The 22,096-nt window shown below is 33.5% G+C and overlaps 2 protein-coding genes across 2 annotated transcripts; both read left to right on the top strand.

Moving 5' to 3' along the window:
* The first annotated feature begins 6,543 nt into the window (after positions 1–6,543).
* LOC144564014 (uncharacterized) lies at positions 6,544–9,456 on the top strand. Its single transcript, XM_078313500.1, has 2 exons — positions 6,544–8,541; positions 8,689–9,456. Exons 1-2 carry the CDS (start codon positions 6,582–6,584, stop codon positions 9,327–9,329), a joined length of 2,601 nt encoding a protein of 866 aa, XP_078169626.1. The 5' UTR covers positions 6,544–6,581; the 3' UTR covers positions 9,330–9,456.
* Positions 9,457–15,031: 5,575 nt separating this feature from the next.
* On the top strand, positions 15,032–18,058 carry LOC144562591 (receptor-like protein 39). The gene has a single exon (XM_078311785.1). It carries the CDS (start codon positions 15,109–15,111, stop codon positions 17,869–17,871), a length of 2,763 nt encoding a protein of 920 aa, XP_078167911.1. The 5' UTR covers positions 15,032–15,108; the 3' UTR covers positions 17,872–18,058.
* The last annotated feature ends 4,038 nt before the right edge of the window (positions 18,059–22,096 follow it).

Here is a 22,096-nt window from a genome sequence, read left to right as displayed (position 1 = left end):
ATTATTAAATAATTTTGACAAATTAAATTTTATAGTTGTACATGTATGTTGTATCAATGACTTATGTAAAACATGCATGATCATAGAACATCAACTCTTGTTGGACGAGTTAATGAAGAAACAAAGACAAACGTCGTCCATTGGTCGATCGGAACCGTTCAAATCAAAGAGTGTTTCATTGATTTTATTATTGGTAAGTTTGATCTAATTTGATGTTCATCTACACATCCATCCAAGCGATGTAATATAATGAAATCGTAGGGCTATAGATACTACACAATGGATCGAAGCTTATAATTGTTGGAACTCCAAATTTTTTTTATTTTTAAAGTTCCTGGTACTAACTTGATCATTTTAAAAGAAATTAGGTGTTATTTTATTGCAGATCGACCGTTGATTACTCATACAAAAATGAACGGTCCACAATTATTAGCTCAATTTTAATAGAGAAATAGTGATGAAAATATATGAAATTGACAATTACAAATATTATTTGGTCACAGGGTATGTATAAATGTAGAAAATATTTTTTTTGGAATTTATTTGTATTATTTTATGTACAAAAATTACCAGTTTCATCATCTGTTGATACAAGCTTTTTGATGAACAATGGAGGGTCACTGATTACCAAAAGGTCGTACTACTTTGTTCACAAATAAGTCGGTAAAAGCCACAAATCATCCAGAAGAAGAGGATCGCCAATAGAGTGGATTTGTTTCATTTGTGTAACAAATGTATTTGTACCATTTCATAAGATTTTCAATCTATTATACAAAGACAATATATATTCGTTCATAATAAATCCTCTGAAGCCACAAAATAATCCAGACAATATATATATATTTTCTTTTTTCTTTTCTTACCACCCTCCCGCTTTCTCCACTTTCTGACGGAATTTATAGAACTCAAATTTTGATTCTCTCTAAAAATTTCGATTCCCTCCTCTCAAATTTCACTTCTCCTTCTCTGAATTTTTGTCAAAATTTGTTTCCCTCTCAAATTTCACTCCCCGCCAAGCCATAAATCCCCACCAAACCCTCCTTCTGAATTACTTTTTACATCTCTGCATTTGTAGCACTGGCTTCCCAGCAGCCCTGATAATTCATCCAAATAACGATTAGACAATTCTCGACGGTGCCTTCCCCTCTTCAGGCTGCATTCCCCTTTGTCCCCTTTGTTCCTTCTGCTAAGGATACACAAAGTGGTGAGTAGTAAATTTAAGATCAACTAAAATTAATTGGTTACACTTCAACTACCGATGAAGATTAATTAGTGCAATTAGCTGTCCAAATTACTTTCTACAAATTAGTTAATTGAATTTTGTTGGTATCCTTGTTGTTAATTTGGTTACACTTCCACTATGCTCACGATGTGTTTGATGAAATGCCTCACTGAATCATGTGCATTCTTAAGTTTGAGTAAATTTTGTCGCATTGATGCATGCATTAAGTGTTCGAAAAAATGCCCGAACCAAAAATAAATTGATGAACTAATCTTAAGCAATGACCTCTGTAGAGATAATGAGGTTAGAAGTTGCAATGTTCAGTACTGGATTGCGGTCGATAGATAATCTCATACCACTTTTATCAAAAAACTAAAAATCTGATCTATTTGTACTGATATACTACTAGGTTGATTTTATGCTAATTTTTGTCATTTATTGATACTCATGTTTAAAAAAAAATTCTGCAGGAGGACATATCAGACAGTTTAATAACTTGAAAACACAAGTGCAGACAATATTTGTGATTTGTGAAGAATTGTAATATTTAACTACTATTTAGCTACTGTATATAGTGAAAATGTTTATTGAAAAAGACCTAGTGTATATGCCAAACATATTTTAATAATTTTGTTTATACAAAAATTATTAAACTATGCAATAGTGTATTGATGTGTATCAGTTTGGGGTATTTTGGTGTTGTTAACAATTGTGATGATATTACTAAACCACTATTTAATTCAAGTATTTTTCTTATTAATTAGGATGTGTTATATAAATTATTTTGTTGATTAATGAGGAATTTTAGAAGGATTGTAATACTTAATTATATAGCTACTATAATTGTATCTTTTATTTCGGACCAAATTGTGCTATTTAAATGGGACTATGAAAATCATGTTCAATTCAAGTATTTTTCTTATTAATTAGGATGTGTTAATAAAATATAGTATCTTTCATGTGGTTAAGTAGTTGCAAGACAATGATTCTGAGCTGTTGCATGGACCTCCAATAAATTATAATATATTACCTTCAAAACGTAGTTGCAAGGGGAGGTATAAAACAGTTGCATGGTTGCACATCATACATTTGCATGTGATACATGTTGCATGGGACTACCCTTGCAACAAGTTTGAGTCCTGGTCAAACGTCATTTCTGTTGCAAGGACTGTCTCTACCTTGCAACAAACAGGTGCTCCCCTTGCTATAAGTTACGATTCTAGTAGTGGAAACAAGCTTTCTGAACAGATAGTAGGAAAAGCTTGTGCACATCAATTATATTGAAAGCTGGGACTTAATTTATCATTCAGATAATATTGTCAAGTAAATAACTGAAGAGTACCTTTGATGGTCTTCTTACACTAGGGTTGACCCAAGTCAATTGAAGTGTACCTTTCCTGGTCTTCATCACTGGGGTTGACGCAAGTAAAATAGTCCAGACAATGTTCACATTTTAAGCTAGGTCTTAATCACTGTGGTTGACTCAAGTCAAGTACTCCACACGATGTTCACAATTTAAGGGAGCTTTATCTCCATGGTGTACATATCTCGGAGAATGGAACCTAGCTAATAGACAACTCAAACAATTATAAAACACCATTAATTAAAGACTAAGGAAACATTTTCATATTAAGAGTGACATCATATTACAATTATTATGAAACTTATTATGAAGAAAACAACAGACCTTGATTGTGAGAATTCTTTCTAAAAAAATTGAATAGAAATTTGCTAAAGACCGAGTGAGTCTTCGCATGCATTTCTCTTTCTTATAACGCACCTTTCAACAGGGGCGAAACCAAGGCCTAGGCCAGCCTGGGCCTTGGCCCCCCCTTGGCCCAGTAAAAATACAGAGCCCCTTTAATTAAAACAAGAAACGGGCACCCCTATTTCTAGGCGATGGAACTCTGGTGAGTAGCGACTGCCGACTGTGCTCTCGGCTCCGCATCTCCGCAACTATAGCGACTGGGCTCTGCGTCTCCGCGATGAGGTGACTGGGCTCCGCGCCAGACTTCGTCTTCCTCTCCGTGCCACGCCAAAGAGAGCCGACAGGCGTCTCCGACTCCGTCTCTCTCCGCGGCTCTGCGCTGTGGGTTTTCTGATTCTGCGCAGGAAATAGGTTCATGTTCTTGAATTTCAACCTTGCGGTCCTTGCCTAATGGACTAAAACTTGTATATTATATTATTAGCAGTAATTTTAGAGGGTATCAGTAATTAACTTATTATAGTTTAGTTGGGTGATGGAGGTCCGAGGTCATGTATGTAGTATGTACCAGTTGAAATGGTACCAGCTGGTTAATAGTTACTGGTTTTCTTTTGTATTTTGTTTGTAATATGGATTTGTACTCTTTGCCAGTTATAAGAGTATCTTTTTGTTAAGAAAAGCATGCACTTTCTATACAATTTACTAGCAAGAATACAAAAATATATTCAAAAGCAATTACTTTGAGAATGATCAGAAGGATGTGCTTCAGATTCCTAATTAAGCTTAAGCCGCTAAATGCATCTTGGCTAACAGATTTCTCAAACTAAAACCTCAAATAGATTTCATATTCCAATCATATGTTATTAATGGTTTTATTTTTATCTGTTGAATTGTATGATTCTTGTTTATTTATTGTTATTTTTTTTTGTAAAATTGTAGGAATGGAGAAGTATTACAAACCTACGTACGTCAAGAAGCAGTGAAATTGAAAGTAGTTCGCAAAAGAAACTACTTAGGCCCCCCCTACCTATCATTTCTGGTTCCGCCACTGCCTTTCAACATATATCTTTCACATGCATTTCTCTTAATTTGCTAAAGACCGAGTGAATCTTCACATGCATTTCTCTTTCTTGTAACGCATGCACCTTTCAACATATATCTTTCACATTACAAGTGGGTTGGTGCAAACTGTGAGGCCCACTAAAAAGGTAATTAACACACTAGCTAATAAAGCCGATCAAAGCTAATAAGAAGGTAACGCACTCATAAAGACCTCTGTTGGCTCCCAATTTACATAATTTATGACTGAATAAACCCACTCTTAATACTTTTTGTTGAAAACGTTACAAAAATGTCACTAATTTTGATTTTTTATTATTTAATTAATGATGTGTTTTTCCGGACAATTCCTTTGTAATTTATACTATAAATGTAACTGATATTATAGCTTGTCATGTCCAGAACAATATGTAGAACACATAAAGAGTAAGTCTATAATACTATCCATATCACGGATTGATCCGTAAAATGGATCAATATTTTTATTTTCCTTAATGGTCGATCCGAACCGTTCAATATGATTTTCATAAGAACATGTACTTGCGGATCAAATTTTATATTTTTTAGAATTTTTGCACTGTTTTTTGGATCTAATATTTTCAGATATAAAGTGATCTTCTAACCTATTTTTAAAAATAGTAAAAAGATTCTAAAAATATAAAATTTTCATAACAACAAGGTAGGCACTTTTTGTGAGAGAAAAAACGCATTTATGACGGTACTCCGTCGTGAAAAGTACCGTCACTAATAGAAAAAACACGTTTATGATGATATTCTGTCGTGAAAAGTCACTTTTTACTCTCACGAAAAGTGCCTACCTTGTTGTTGTGTTTGTCTTCAAGTACATACTCATCATATGATGGATATCTTGTTGAACGGTTCAGAATATTGACCGTTAGAATTTTAAAATCAAAATATTGATCCGTATTACGAACCAATCTGTGATACACATAGTACCATACAACCATAGACACTCACCTATAAATATATGGCAAATTCAAGTTAGGGAAAATATCACGAATATTATAAAAACACATGTGTCATATGAAGGAAATTTATATAATTTCCAATAAATGATGATGTCATATGAAGGAAATTCTTCGGAAAATTTATGTTTTTCAATGTTAAACACTTGTTTGTTAGTGATGATTGTCGTTAAGTATTTTCTTCGGAGTGACCATTAAGGCTGGTCAAAAAGAAAATACCAAGCTTTTCAAAAATAAAGGCTGGTTGACCCAAGTTAACCTAAGAAATTGAATGGCCTAACCAAACAATGCATATCACGGATTGATATGTAATGCGTATTAATATTTTTATTTTCAAAATCCTAATGGTAGATCCAAACCGTTCAACATGATTTTCTGATGAATATATACTTGCAGCTCGAATTTTATATTTTTTATAATTTTTTTTACTTATTTTAAGATAGGTAGAAAATCACTTTATCATTTTCAGATAAAGTAAATTTCTACCTATGTTAAAAAAAAGTATAAGTATTTTAAAAATATAAAATTGGGACTGCAAGTACGTATTCATATGAAGGAGATTATGTTGAATGGTTCGAATGGACTGTTGAAATTTTGAAATAAAAAATATTAATCTGTATTATGAACTAAATCATGATATGGATAGTACCATAGACTCACTCACATATAAATATATGGCAACATACAAAATATTACGAATATTATAAGAAAAACAACATACAAAATATGATGCACTATGTATAATTTTCAATAAATGATGATGTCATGCGAAGGAATTTTTTGGAAAATTTATGTTTTTTAATGTTAAATGCCATAGAAGGTAAAAGCGCGCAGCCGTTTCGGACTGGATTCAGATTGTTCCGATCCACTTTCTGACCGAGTTACACGGTAAGCAATTTTCTCATATCATTTCGGCTGAAACACCTCTATTCCAGTCACATTTCAGCTGAAACGGGCCTATTCAAGTCAAGTTTCGGCCAGAACGGACCTATTTCAGTCAAGTTTCGGCTGGAACGGACCAATTCCAGTCATTTCGGCAGAAAATACAAACTGTACAAAAATTCTTCTAAAACTTGTGCCCTGGCGGGAATAGAACCCATGATATTTAAATTCTATAGCATGTGTCAATGATATTTAAATTCTATATGAGTTGGACTAACCCAGAAATTGTATTTTATTATATAAATAATTTTTTTGTGTGAAATATTTTGTTTCAATATAATATTTTTAACATATTATTATTTTAGAAACTTTTTTACAATTTTTTCGTAGAAAATAAGATTCTGCCAAAAAGATCCGAGTTTCTGATACAATTCAACAGATTTTGATCGATTTATCCGATTCCGATTTCACGATCAAGTGACCGATCCCAATTCTCATTTCAATTTTTCCTTCTATGTTAAATACTTGGTTGCATTTTCTTTGGAGTGACCATTAAGGCTCGTCAAAAAGAAAAAAAAAAGGCTGGATTGACCCAAGTCAACTGAAAAGTAGTCAACGTGCATGAACAAATTACATGTACTATTTACATCTGGGTTTCTATATATACAAATTAATTTCATAATTAATCCACCATTCACTACTCTCCTGCTGTTTCTACAAGATACAAATGGATTTCGCTAATTCTTGGCCAAACTCTCTACACTTGTGTCTCTACACTCTACTCATCATCCTTTCATCTCTTTTGCTTCCTTCTGCTTCTGTGGCAACCAATGTCTCATGCCTTCCTGACCAAAGCTCTTCCCTTCTCCAACTCAAAAGAGGCTTCTTCTACTCTGATCTTACCTCTTGGCAACCCGGAACAGACTGTTGCCATGGCTGGGAGGGAGTGTCTTGCGACAAAGCAACTGGCCATGTCACTGCTCTTGACATCAGCAACCGTAACATTGAAGGTAACCTCAATGCCGCAATCTTTAATCTAACCTCGGTCCAACACCTCAACCTTGCATACAACGACTTTTCACAAAACCAGATTCCAACTAATGGGTTTGAGAAGCTAACTATGCTTACCCATCTCAACTTATCCCGCACATTTTTCTTCGGTCAAATCCCAATTGCCATAGCCAACCTCACAAACCTGATCTCACTTGACCTTTCAAATAATGATTTGAAACTGCATGAACCAAATCTGCAGGTATTGGTTAGCCAACTTAGCAATTTAAGGGAGCTCTATCTTGATGGTGTCGATATCTCTGAGAATGGAACAGAGTGGTGCAGAGCTCTGTCTAAGTCGGTCCCCCACTTACAAGTTCTCAGTATGGTTGGATGTAATCTGTCAGGCCCCATTGAACCTTCTCTTTCCCAACTTGGTTCCTTAACTGTGCTTCGCCTCAGTAGCAACAGTTTGAAAACCCAGATTCCTGACTACTTTGCTGAATTTCCATTAAAAGAACTCCTATTGGAGAATTCTGACCTTGAGGGGACGTTTCCACATGAGATTTTTCAAATCCCAACATTGACCAAGCTTGATTTATCACTTAATGGAGAGCTATTTGGGACATTACCTAATTTTCCAATTGTGAGTTCTTTGGAGAGCTTGGTTCTCGATGAAACCAACTTTTCTGGTAGCATACCAGATTCCATTGGCAACCTCAGAAATTTATCTGAACTCAGTCTTTTCAATTGCAACTTTTCAGGACAAATACCCTCTTCCATCAAAAAACTTGGTAAATTAGCAACATTGGACCTTCCCTTAAACTCACTCTCTGGTTCAATCCCCCTAAGTTTGTTTTCTCTTCCAAATTTGGAGGAACTATATCTTTCCAACAACAAGCTCTCAGGCCAGTTCAGACTAAAAGAGTCTTCTTTTCAATTTTCTCCATTGATTGAGCTTGATCTTTCTGAAAATCAATTGGATGGACCAATTCCAAATTCAATAGTTTGTCTCCCAAGTCTAATTAGACTTGACCTGAGCTCAAACAATTTTAATGGAACATTTGACTTTAACTTACTATCGTGCAACCTCAGTCAAATACCTAATTTGGGTTATGTTGATCTCTCAAAAAACCAGTTGCACGGAGCTATACCAAGGATGATATGGGAGTGGTTCGGTTCTATTGGATGGCTTGACCTTTCGCACAACATGTTTACTAGTGTAGAATATGTTCCTCCAGGTTTTTCTTTTTTCACCGTTGATTTTAGTTATAACAAGCTAAAAGGGGCAGTCCCACTTGTGGATGCTTCCCATTTGGACTATTCCAACAATGAATTCTCAGAAATCCCATCTTCAATTTGTGAACTAAATATTAGCACACTGGATCTATCTAACAACAACTTGAGTGGATCAATTCCTTCATGCATCATAGGCAGTAGAGATATGCAACTCCTGAGTTTAAGAGGAAACAAAATTTCAGGAATACTATCTCGTCACATAAGCAGGTCTTGTGAACTAATAGTATTGGATTTGAACAACAACAATCTTGAAGGCAATTTGCCTAGATCTTTAACAAATTGTAAAGATTTGGTATTCCTTGACATAGGGAACAACCACATAGGTGGCACTTTCCCGTTTTCACTAGGGAAGCTCCCGAAACTCCAAGTCATTATTCTAAGTTCCAATAGATTCTATGGTGCACTAGGATTTCCTTCAAATTTTGGAAAAAAAAATTCTCTTTTCCCATTGTTAAAAATAATTGATCTATCTTCAAACAAATTCAATGGAAGTTTGCCACCACTCTGGTTCAAAAATTTCAAGTCCATGCAGAATTCATCCTCAGATGCAGATGGTTCACTACCTTATTTGGAACAGAATTTGATCCCTCTTACTATTGATATCGTGGATAAAGGGGTACTAAGGATAATACAGAATAAAATAGCTGATTTAATGATTTTGATTGATTTATCATCAAATAGATTTAGTGGTGATATTCCTGAGATTATTGGAGAGCTTAAAGGAATAAAAGCACTAAACCTGTCGCATAATGCATTAACTGGATCCATTCCGAATCTACTTGGATGCTTGACGCAAATCGAGTCACTGGACCTTTCTTGGAACCAACTCTCTGGAGAGATTCCACAGGAACTAATCTCCCTGAATTTTCTATCCACCTTGAATCTCTCATTTAACCAACTTGTCGGGGGTATCCCGCAATCTGGCCAGTTCCTGGCGTTCGACAATTCATCATTTGAAGGGAATCCTGGATTATGTGGTATGCCATTATCTAAGCTGTGCAATGTCCCAAGCCCAGAAAACAATTCAACCTCTCCTCCCACAAAACCTGCTAAGAAAATGACTGCAATTGTTCTCTTGTGCCTTTTCGTTGGATTGGGATTTGGTACAGGATTTGGTACCGGATTTGCCATAGTAATTATTGGCCCGAAAATCAAAAGAGCAAGAAATGAGCATGCAACTCGTTAGGAATTACTTCACACACCAGCAACAAGAGTGCTTGCTTTCTGATGGGCTTGAGTATATAATTTGAACAACGTCCTTTCTTCTATTTGATTTTTAATATATGAATATGTTTGTCTTCGTTTTCAATTTTACTCATTTCTTCTTTTTTCTTCTCTTTCTATTCTTGTTATGTGTGTTGACTTGTAAGAGTCCGTAACAGGCGTGTATTATTTTTTACAATTTTATGTGTTTGCTTGTACCCAACAAATTATTCAAGTTATGTGTGTTTGCTTGTAATAGACACAATTGGTACCTTATAACGCGGTCCAAAAAAAATTCATGGTAAAGAATAATAAAATACATAATTTGACCACGAATAATGAGCAGAACTAATCATTCCAAATTAAAAATAGCCACCCACATTACTTTCTTAATCTTCAATAACTACAATTGATCAATCTCCAAAACGAACATGAGTTCTAAACTATAATATATACATAAAGTGAAGTCCAGTAAACATAACTAATTCTTACACTACATTTACCAATATATATACCAAAAACTTTGAATTTAACCTAAGCACATACCAAAAGCAGCACATTTATCAATATAAACAACATTAACAATTACATTACACAAATTGTTACATAAACAATATTCTAACTAAAAAAAAAATGGAAACACAACAAAAAACACTAGATCTGAGACTTATTTATACATTTACATGAACAATGTCTAAAAAAAAATATGATTAAATAGTACAAAATAAAAAATTAGAAATAAGATACATAATAGGCCTATTGCGCCAAATCAGGCCACTGTATGTTAATTGATGTAATAATAGGCCACAATGTGTCAATTGGGCAGTACATAGTCTCGGGCCTAATATTACTTCTTATTATGGTGTTATAGAATTATCTAGTCGGCCCAAATATATTTCAAATTGTTCAAAAAAAATGTGAATGCAGCAAATTACTACAAGATAAATAATTAGATGCAACATCATTAAGTGAGTACCTCCTATTTAAAGATCTGAAACAAGGGAAAAGATTGAATAAAAGGTATTAAGTCAGCATGTACAATCTAGCTAGAGATATCCAGAGTTCCAGACAATTTTAATATTTAATTTATATAGTGGTGACCCCGCAATAAAACGAGCCAGTTTGTACAACTTGCTTTTCTTTTGTCTTGACATAAAACGATATCTTTTATATTTGACAATATCCAATTGTTGTAAAGCTGATGGAATGCTTTTGCACAAACTTTGAATAAGCTTTCAAACAAAGTGGATAACTTTCTAAAATATACTATATATAGAGAGAGAGAGAGAGAGAGAGTAGAACTAGGGTGTTCTTAAGTTCACCAAGTCTCTTGGTGAACTAACTTCAAATGACGAATCCGAACCGTTGAAATCCGTCTACCTTACAAGTGATGCGTCTACATGTGAAAATTTTAAATATTAGAATCAATTTAGTATAAAGCCAAGCGGTCAAAATTAGAAGGTTAATAAATTAAATTTTTTTTTTTTAAATGATAGAGGCTATCAGTGTGTACATCTAAATTAAAACAAAAATAAAACAAGCTAAACAGCAAATATAGTCAGCAGTTTTGTAAGCACATAACGGACTCATTCCAGGCTCTTGGCTCCATGTTCTTTCCTTCAAAAATTTTATTGTTCCTCTCTTTCCACAACATCCAACACGCAGAGAAGAAGAAAACTCCCCAGACCTTCCTTGTGACCGTGAGCTGAACCGTGTTTCCCATACACATGATGGAATATTCCAGTAGTCTACTGCACCATATATATATATATATATATGAATTATCGGGCTGGAAAATCAGACCTGACTCGAGAAATTATCAGGTCAGCTACAATAGTTATTTTTTTTTTCGAGATCTTAATATTTTCTATAAAAATGAGAAATGAAAAATGAAGATTATTTGTTAACTTTTAAATTGGAGATTATATCAACTTTTAATGAAGATCATTTATTGGCGAAATTGGAGTGACTTGCAATTGTGTACTATACGCGCTATGAAATTAGATATTTTTTTATGCCTTACCAACCTTATTGGATTAATGGTCCAAATATGTTTCTATTAGAAATTAATTCAAGTCCGAATATCTTATAGATTTTGCAATTGGCTTTTTATGTCCTTTTAAATTTTAGATTCACAGTAGATTATGTGATGACATAAATCGAGCTTTAGGCATAGGCGCGAGGAATCTTGTCATTTCTGCGATGCCTTTGTATATATCGAAAACTATCCCAACAGATTCATGAAAAGAAAAAACTTGTACAAACATACAACGATAAGAACTAATATTACAGAAATTAATTCCCAGTGAATATGAGTATATATAATAAACATTAATTGTAAATAAATACTCAAAACGGATGTTATTAGAAAGAAATGTCGAGACAAGCAATTTTATTAGTATAAATTTATAATCGGCCTATATTATAAATATAGAACTTTGGATATGGTGCAAGATGTGTAGCAATCTCTGGAGCAAGTTTAGTGTGTACGCATAAGTCATAAAGCATCATTTGAATTTGGGAACATAAATTAAGCCGCATGACTTTATTCGTCTTTAGTTATATTTGTGGACATATTCTAATCTCTTCGTGGTCCAATTTGTGCCCAAATAATAAAGAGCCTTTATTGAGAGAGACAAAAGTAATAGGTAAATTAAATCTAAATACCAATATTAATTAAGTTTATAAGTTCCAGTTTCATGATTGGGGGATCCCATTTAATTTAGTTTATAATTTTGTAAATTTCATTATTCCTATTTCAATTTCACTCAATAAAATAAAACTGATGCTAGATATACTTAACCAATCAGTCAATCAAATATAGAATCCTCCATAACATCATAATTTTTAAATTTGAGCCTATAATACATTTTAAATTTTTACTGTTGCCCCTTTCCAAAATTCACAATGTTACATAAGATCTTTAAAAAAAAAAATTACCGTAGCTTACCGCCCCACCCCTGGGTGGTTTGTTCAAAATAAAATAAAAAAAATGTTGACTGCCCAACATGGGGTGGTTTGGTACAAAAACTTGGCCGCCCGACGTTTGGGCGGTTAGGGCAGATTTGAAAAAAAGAAGTCGAGAGCATATTTGATATTTTCTTTATTTTTAGGGTATTAATAAAAAAATCGGCAGGAAATATCATGGAATGTCAAATATAATTTTGAATATATGCAAACCCTCTCTATGAGAAACCACAAGCAGCAAAATCCGAAATGACGCTATATGACCTGTCATTAAAAGAAAGGTCAACTTAATTTGGATAGGAAACAAGCTTTCTGAACAGATAGTAGGAAAAGCTTATGCACATCAATTGAAAGGAACTTAATTTATCATTCAGATAATATTGTCAAGTAAATAACTGAAGAGTACCTTTGATGGTCTTCTTACACTAGGGTTGACCCAAGTCAATTGAAGTGTACCTTTCATGGTCTTCATCACTGCACTGGGGTTGACTCAAGTCAAATAGTCCAGACAATGTTCATATTTTAAGCTAGGTCTTCATCACTGTGGTTGACTCAAGTAGTCCACACAATGTTCACAATTTAAGGGAGCTTTATCTCCATGGTGTACATATCTCGGAGAATGGAACCGAGTGGTGCAGAGCTCCGTCTGACTCGGACAACACACGCTAACATTGCTATATGAAGTTTGCTACAAGTGATTATTAATATAAGACCCTACATAAGAAAAACCTAATAGACAACTCAAACAATTGTTAAATTCAATTAAAGACTGAGGAAACATTTTCATATTAAGAGTGACATCACATTACAATTATTATGAAACTTATTCCGAAGAAAACAACAGACTTGATTGTGAGAATTCTTTCTAAAAAAATTGAATAGAAATTTGCTAAAGACCGAGCGAGTCTTCGCATGCATTCATATTACAAGTGGGTGTCAATGTTCGTTGTAACGCACCTTTATACATTTATCTTTCACATTACAAGTGGATTGGGCAGACTGTGAGGCCCACTAAGATGGTAATTAACGCACTAATAAAGCCGACCAAAGCTAAGAAGGTAACGCACTCATAAAGACCTCTGTTGGGCTCCCAATTTACATAATTTATGACTGAATAAACCCACTCCCAATACTTTTGTTGGAAAACGTTACAAAAGTGTCACTAATTTCGATTTATTATTATTTAGTGTTATATTTTTTCGAACAATTTCTTTGTAATTTATAATGCAAATGTAATTGATATTATAGCTTGTCATGTTGAGATATAATGCATATCATGCATATCACTGATTGATCCGTAATATAGATCAATATTTTTATTTTTAAAATCTTAATGATCGATTCAAACCATTAAACATGATTTTCATATGAATATGTACTTGCATACCAAATTTTATAATTTTTAGAATGTTTTTATTTATTTTAAGATACCTAGAAAATCACTGTTTTTGGATCTCGAATTTTCAGAAAATATAAAATTTGGTATGTATTACGGAAAATAGTAAAGAGATTCTAGAAATATAAAATTTGGTCTTCAAGTACATATTCATATGATGGAGATCATGTTGAATGGTTCAAATTGACCGTTAGAATTTTGAAATAAAAAATATTGATCTGTATTCTAGACCAATATGTGATATGCATAGTACTATATAGGGTTGCAAACGAATCAAATCAAATCAAACTTACCTCAGTTTGAGTTTGAGTTTGAATAAGATTCGAACCGAATTGGTTTGATTTGTTTTAGAACAAACTAATTTCGAATCAAATTAATTACGAACTACAAATTTTTTGAATCGAAGTCAATCGAATTATGAACTACAAATTTTTTTTGGTAGTCCGAGTCATAACAATTGTTTATGCATTAGTTGTCTTCCTGTGGAACAAAATTCACATGGTTTTATTTTACCTTTTATGAATTCACACTGATGAATTATGGGCCAGCTCAAGATTCCCTTACTTTTTACACTATTGGATGATTAAATCACGGCATGGAGCAAGTCAAATGGAACTTATTCAAATGTTAATTTGTTATGCCGCTGAAATATTTTCCTATTATAAGTTACAATTATATTAATAATTTTGAGCTCTGATATGAGTTTTGTTACCGCATTATTAAAAATTGATGGTTGAATCCATTAGTAACATTATTTGTGATTTGAACCTAAATAGTTCGTGAATCAATTTTGAACGAATTATATTCAGTTTGATTTGAATAAGATTCGAACCGAATTAGTTTCATTTGTTTCAGAACGAACTAATTTCGAATCAAATAAGTTGGAAACTTTTTTCGAATCGAGCTCAAATCAAATCACGAACTATGAACTTTTTGCGCAGCCCTAGTACCATAAACTCACTCACCTATAAATATATGGCAAAATTCTAGTTAAGGAAAATATCACGAATATTATAAGAACACAACGTACAAAAAATGCCGCGCTATGCATAATTTCCAATAAATGATAATGTCATATGAAGGAAATTATTTGGAAAAATTATGTTTCTTAATGTTAAATACTTGTTTGGTAGTGATGATTGTCGTAAAGCATTTTCTTTGGAGTGACCATTAAGGCTGGTCAAAAAGAAATACCAAGCTTTTAAAAAGAAGGCTGGGTTGACCCAAGTCAACCGAAGAGTAGTCAAGTAGTAGTCAAGCTGACTGCTCTAAATAACTTTCTCAGTCAACGTGCTTGAACAAATTACATGTACTGTTTACAGCTGGGTTTTTATATATACAAGTTAATTTCATAATCGACCATTCACTACTCTCCTGCTGTTTTTACCAGATCAAACAAATGGATTTTGCTAATTCTTGGCCAAACTCTTTACACTTGTGTCTCTACACTCTACTCATCATCCTCTCATCTCTTTTACTTCCTTCTGCTTGTGCGACAACCCCTGTCTCATGCCTTCCTGACCAGAGCTCTTCCCTTCTCCAACTCAAAAGAGGCTTCTTCCACTCTGACCTTACCTCTTGGCAACCCGGAACTGACTGTTGCCATGGCTGGGAGGGAGTGTCTTGCAACGAAGCAACCGGCCATGTCACTGCTCTTGACATTAGTAATCGTTACATTGAAGGTAATCTCAGTGCAGCAATCTTTAATCTAACCTCTCTCCAACACCTCAACCTTGCATACAACGACTTTTCAGAAAACCAGATTCCAGTTCATGGGTTTGAGACGTTAACTATGCTTACCTATCTCAACTTGTCCTACACAGATTTCTTCGGTAAAATCCCAATTGGCATAGCCAACCTCACAAACATGATCTCACTTGACCTTTCAAATTATGGTTTGAAACTGCACGAGCCAAATCTGCAGATATTGGTTAGCCAACTTAGCAATTTAAGGGAGCTCTATCTCGATGGTGTCGATATCTCTGAGAATGGAACAGAGTGGTGCAGAGCTCTGCCTGAGTCGGTCCCCCACTTACAAGTTCTCAGTATGGCTTATTGTAATCTGTCAGGACCCATTGAATCTTCTTTTTCCCAACTCAGTTCGCTAACTGTGCTTCGCCTCAGTGGCAACAGTTTGAAAACCCAGATTCCTGACTACTTTGCTGAATTTCCATTAAAAGAACTCCTATTGGATGGTTGTGACCTTGAAGGGCTGTTTCCACGTGAGATTTTTCACATTCCAACATTGACCAAGCTTGATCTATCATATAATGGAGAGCTATTTGGGACATTACCTAATTTTCCAATTGTGAGTTCTTTGGAGAGCTTGGTTCTGCATGAAACCAACTTTTCTGGTAGCATACCAGATTCCATTGGCAACATCAGAAATTTATCTGAACTCGGTCTTTCAAATTGCAACTTTTCAGGTCAAATACCCTCTTCCATCGAGAAACTTGGTAAATTACCAAGATTGGACCTTTCCAATAACTCATTCTCTGGCTCAATCCCCCCAAGTTTGTTTTCTCTTCCAAATCTGCAAACACTTGATCTAAGTTGGAACCAGTTTAGTGGACCAATTCCAAATTCAATAGTTTGTCTCCCAAGTCTAATTAATCTTGACCTGAGCTCAAACAATTTGAATGGAACATTTGACATTAACTTACTACCGTGCAACCTCAGTCAAATAGCTCGATTACTGAGAAATGCAAGTCAATATGTTTATGTTGATCTCTCAAAAAATCAGTTGCACGGAGCTATACCAAGGTTGATATGGGAGAGGTTCGCTTCTGGTGCATGGCTTGACCTTTCGCACAACATGTTTACTAGTGTAGAAGATGTTCCTCCTGGTTTTTCCTTTGGCATCATTGATTTTAGTTTTAATAAGCTAAAAGGGGCGGTCCCACTTGTGAGTGCTGACTCTTTGGCCTATTCCAACAATGAATTCTCAGAAATCCCACTCAACTATACACTCTATTTGGAGCAAACTGGATATCTCAATTTATCCAGTAATATGCTAACTGGAGAAATCCCATCTTCAATTTGTGAAGCAAGTCTTAACATATTGGATCTATCGTACAACAACTTCAGTGGATCAATTCCTTCATGCATCATAGGCAGTCCATATATGCAGGTCCTGAGTTTAAGAGGAAACAAACTTTCAGGAATACTATCTCATCACATAAGCAGGTCTTGTGAACTCGTCATATTGGATTTGAACAACAACAATCTTGAAGGCTATCTGCCTAGATCTTTAAAAAGGTGTAAAAATTTGGCACTCCTTGACATAGGGAACAACCACATAGGTGGCACTTTCCCGTTTGCACTAGGGAAGCTCCCAAATCTCCAAGTCATTGTTCTAAGGTCCAATAGATTCTACGGGACACTAGAATTTCCTCCAAATTTTGGAAAAATGAATTCTTCTTTCCCATTGTTAAGAATAATTGATCTAGCTTCAAACAACTTCAATGGAAGTTTGCCACCACTCTGGTTCAAAAATTTCAAGTCCATGCAGAATTCATCCTCGGATGCAATTCTTTTTGGACTGAGTATTTTTGAAATTAATGGGATATCTGTTATTATCATGGATAAAGGGGCACAAATGACACTAGAGCATAACTTGCCTGTTTTAATGACTTTGATTGATTTATCATCAAATAGATTCACTGGTGATATTCCTGAGATTATTGGAGAGCTCAAAGGAATAAAAGCACTAAACCTGTCACATAATTCTTTTACTGGATCCATTCCGAATCTACTTGGATGCTTGACGGAAATCGAGTCACTGGACCTTTCTTGTAACCAACTCTCGGGAGAGATTCCACAGGAACTAATCTCCCTGACTTCTCTATCCGTCTTAAATCTCTCATTTAACCATCTGATCGGGAGAATCCCGCAATCTAACCAGTTTCTGACATTCTCGAATTCATCGTTTGAAGGGAACCCAGGATTATGTGGTGTGCCATTATCTAAGCTGTGCAATGTTCAAATCCCTGGTAACAATTCAACCTCTCCTTTTACAAAGCCTGCCAAGAAAATGACTGAAATTGTTCTCCTGTGCCTTTTCATTGGATTGGGTTTTGGTACCGGATTTGGTACGGGATTTGCCATAGTAATTATTGGCCCGAAAATCAAAAGAGCAAGAAATGAGCATGCAACTCGTTAGGAATTAGTCCACACACCAGCAACTAGAGTGCTTGCTCTTTGAAGGGTTTGACTATATAATTAGAACAGCGTTTCTTCTATTTGATGTTTAATATATGAATATATTTTTCTCTGTTTTCAATTTTACTCATTTCTTCTTTTTTCTTCTCTTTTTATTCTAGTTATGTGTGTTGACTTGTAAGAGTCCGTAACAGGCACAATTATTCAAGTTATGTGTATTATTTTTACAATTTTATGTGTTTGCTTGTACCCAACAAATTATTCAAGTTATGTGTGTTTGCTTGTAATAGGCACAATTGGTAACTTATAACGCGGTCCAAAAAAAAATTCATGGTAAAGAATAATAAAATACATAATTTGACCACGGATAATGAGCAGAACTAATCATTCCAAATTAAATATAGCCACCCACATTACTTTCTTAATCTTCAATAACTACAATTGATCAATCTCCAAAATATATGAACATGAATTCTAAACAATAATATATACATAATGTGAAGTCCAGTAAACATGACTAATTCTTACACTACATTTACCAATATACCAACAACTTTGAATTTAACATAAGCACATACCAAAAGCACCACATTTATCAACATAAACAACATTCTAACTAAAAAGAAATGAAAATACAACAAAAAAAACACTAGATTTGAGACTTATATTCATACATTTACATGAACAATGTCTAAAAAAAATTATGATTAAATAGTACAAAATAAAAAAATAGAAATAAGATACTTATATTCATACACTAGATTTGAGGCTCTTCTCTTTATTTTATTCAGCTAAAAACTATAGTTTGGTAGACCGAATAATCAAGTAAACGTAGCACCACTAGTGGAGGTCCTTAATTTTTTATCTGAGGTGACCTGACAACGAGTCATAAGTCAACTTAACTCCACTTATAGAAATTTAGCAATATTCAATAGATTTTCCACTAATGCTTAAACTGGCTAGTCCAATATTCGTCAAAGGTTTAGTGATTTTAAATGAACTTAAGTTTTCTTTGTAAGGCACACAAAAAAAAAAAAAAATGCTTTTGACAGTTAGATATACAGTGGATATCACCCTCAAATCTACTTTTTCTCCCCCACTGACAATTGATTTTTTTTTTTTGAATAAAAAATTTGACAGAGGCGGTCAAAATGTGACCATTGATATCTCTCTCTATTCACAAACCATATTTTGATGACTATTCCAATATGTTGCACACTTAAAACAATATGTGTTATGATGGTGACACAATTATTGGAGCAACAAAATGTTAATTCAGTTATTTTAGTTTTGTCGATCCAATTATTTCTTGAGTTTCCGATAAAAGGATCAAAGTACGTACAATAGTATTGTGAATATATTACAGTTATAACAGTTGTTTGTCTTAATTTGTAGCAAGTGTCCCACAACTTACAAATCTCATGTATGTATATACACACATATACACACACACAAATATATATACATACACACATATATATACATACGCACATATGTGTATATGTATACATATATATGTAGATATATGTATACATGTATGTGTATACATATATATGTAGATATATGTATACATGTATATGTATTTACACACACACACACACACACACATATATACATACATATATATGGAGAGTGACTAATGTACATTCGTATGCATATGGCCCGATATGGATACGATCCAAATTTGAAATTTCAAAATCTAAAATGTCGATATGAACCATTCATCTTGTTCTTTATATTAATATGTGCTTGGAGACCAAATTTTACATTTTTCTGAATTGTTTTACTATTTATTAAGCCTCTTTGAAAATTGTTGATCCAACAGCGGCTGCTGATTTTATTGTTTTGTTAAGCCACCGTTGGATCAACAATTTTCAAAGTGACTTAATAAATAATAAAAAAAATTAGAAAAATATAAAATTTGGTCTCCAAGCACATATTAATATGGAGAACAAGATGAACGGTTCGAATCAACGTTTTGGATTTTGAAATTTTAAATTTGGACCGTATGCATATCGGGCTATATGCATACGAATGCACATTAGTCACTCTCCATATATATGTATATGTATACATATATACACACACATATAGATATATATAAATAGATATATAGATATTAGGAGGGATCAAGTTACAACAACTATTTTCTACATTTCCAAAGTCCAAATTGTCGATCCAAACCGTTAGATGTGATCTCCACAATAAAATGTGCTTGCCGACCAAATTTTACATTTTTTTGAATTTTTTACTATTTATTAAGATGGGTACAAAAACTAGTCAAATTCATACCATTGAATTTTTTAGCCATCTTAATAAATAGTAAAAAAATTTCAAAAAATGTAAAATTTAATCTGGAAGCACATTTTATTGTGGAGATCACATTTAACAGTTTGGATCGACGATTTGGACTTTGAAATGTAGAAAATGATTGTTGTAACTTGATCCCTCCTCTCTCTCTCTCTCTTTATATATATATATATAGAGAGAGAGAGAGAGAGAGTAAGGCTACGCTACTTCGCGAATTAAATGAGTTGTTTTAATTTCCGCTCATATTTCTAGTTTTGAAGTCCAAATAGCCAATTCAAACTGTTAGATGTTTAATCTATATTAAAATGTGCTTGGAGACCAAATTTTATATTTTTTGAAATTTTTTTACTATTTATTAAGATGGTTTGAAAATCACTGTTTTTTATGCAAGAATAAACTGACCTTATTTAAGACCAGAAATTATTTCCAAGTTTTCGAAATTTGCCTGTAGGTTTTTTTTATTATAACATTTATACTTTTTCGAAATGAGCAGAAGTAATCATTCCAAATTAAAAATAGCCACCCACATTACTTTCTTAATCTTCAATGACGACAATTCATCAATCTCCAAAATGAACATGAGTTCAAAACAAGAATATATACATAAAGTGAAGTCCAGTAAACATGACTAATTCTTACACTAAATTTACCAATATACAAAAAACTATGAATTTAATCTAACCACATACCAAAAGCACCACATTTATCGATATAAACAACATATATTTATACAAAAAACTATGAATTACATTTCACAAATTGTTACATAAACAATATTCTAACTAAAAAAAAAAATGAAAATACAACAAAAAACACTAGATCTGAGACTTATTTATACATTTATATGAACAATGTCTAAAAAAAGTATGATTAAATAGTACAAAATAAAAAATTAGAAATATGATACTTAATCGGAAATTTTAATTCAAATTTTGAGGCTCTTCTCTTTGTTTTATTCGGCTAAAAAATATGATTCGGTACTGGATCAGGACCGAAAAATCAAGTAAAAGTAGCACCACTAGTGGAGGTCCTTAATTTTCTCAGGGGACCTAACAACAAATCATCAATCAACTTAACTCCACTTATAGAAATTTAGCAATATTCAATAGATTTTCCACTAATGCTTAAACTGGCTAGTCCAATATTCGTCAAAGGTTTAGTGGTTTTAAATGAACTTAAGTTTTCTTTCTAAGGCACAAAAAAAATTGCTTTTGACCGTTTCATATATTGTGGACATCGCCCTCCAATCTATTTTTTCTCCCCCACTGACAATTGATTTTTTTTTTTTGAATAAAAAATTTGACAGAGGCGGTCAAGATGTGACCATTGATTTCTCTCTCTATTCACAAACAATATTTTGATGACGTACTATTCCAATATGTTGCCCACTTAAAACATTATGTGTTATGAGGTGACACAATTATTGGAGCAACAAAATGTTAATTTAGTTATTTTGGTTTTGTCAATCCAATTTTTTATGTGATATTGGACATAGCACAAGTAGTATATTTCTGGTACTGTCTGTATTTGATAAATGATACTGTATGGTATATATCATATGTATTGATCGGGTAGTCATGAGTATTAATTATGATTTATGGAATGATATTCCATTACCAACACAATATGGATCAAGCTGGTTACACCTACAAGATTCCTGATTGATATATCATATGAGATATGATACCATTGATTATGTTATGAGATAATATACATCAAATCTAGAAATGCATATTATGTTATGAGATAATAGTATTCAACCTACAACAGAATTAAAATTTGATCTAATCTTCATGGTGTCTATCATTTTGATTTGGATAGCTGGCCTTGTTTTGATCGATCACATTTGATAATTTTGTACTGGGCTAGAAACTTGGAGCAGGCCTAGTTGGTTAATTTTGGGCCAAATTGTAGGT

The sequence above is a fragment of the Carex rostrata genome, chromosome 1 (genome assembly GCF_964058835.1).
Source record: "Carex rostrata chromosome 1, lpCarRost1.2, whole genome shotgun sequence".
In the NCBI taxonomy this organism is placed as follows: domain Eukaryota; kingdom Viridiplantae; phylum Streptophyta; class Magnoliopsida; order Poales; family Cyperaceae; genus Carex; species Carex rostrata.
The sequence above is the reverse complement of the archived record's forward strand: the minus strand, read 5'-3'. Positions and strand labels throughout refer to the sequence as shown.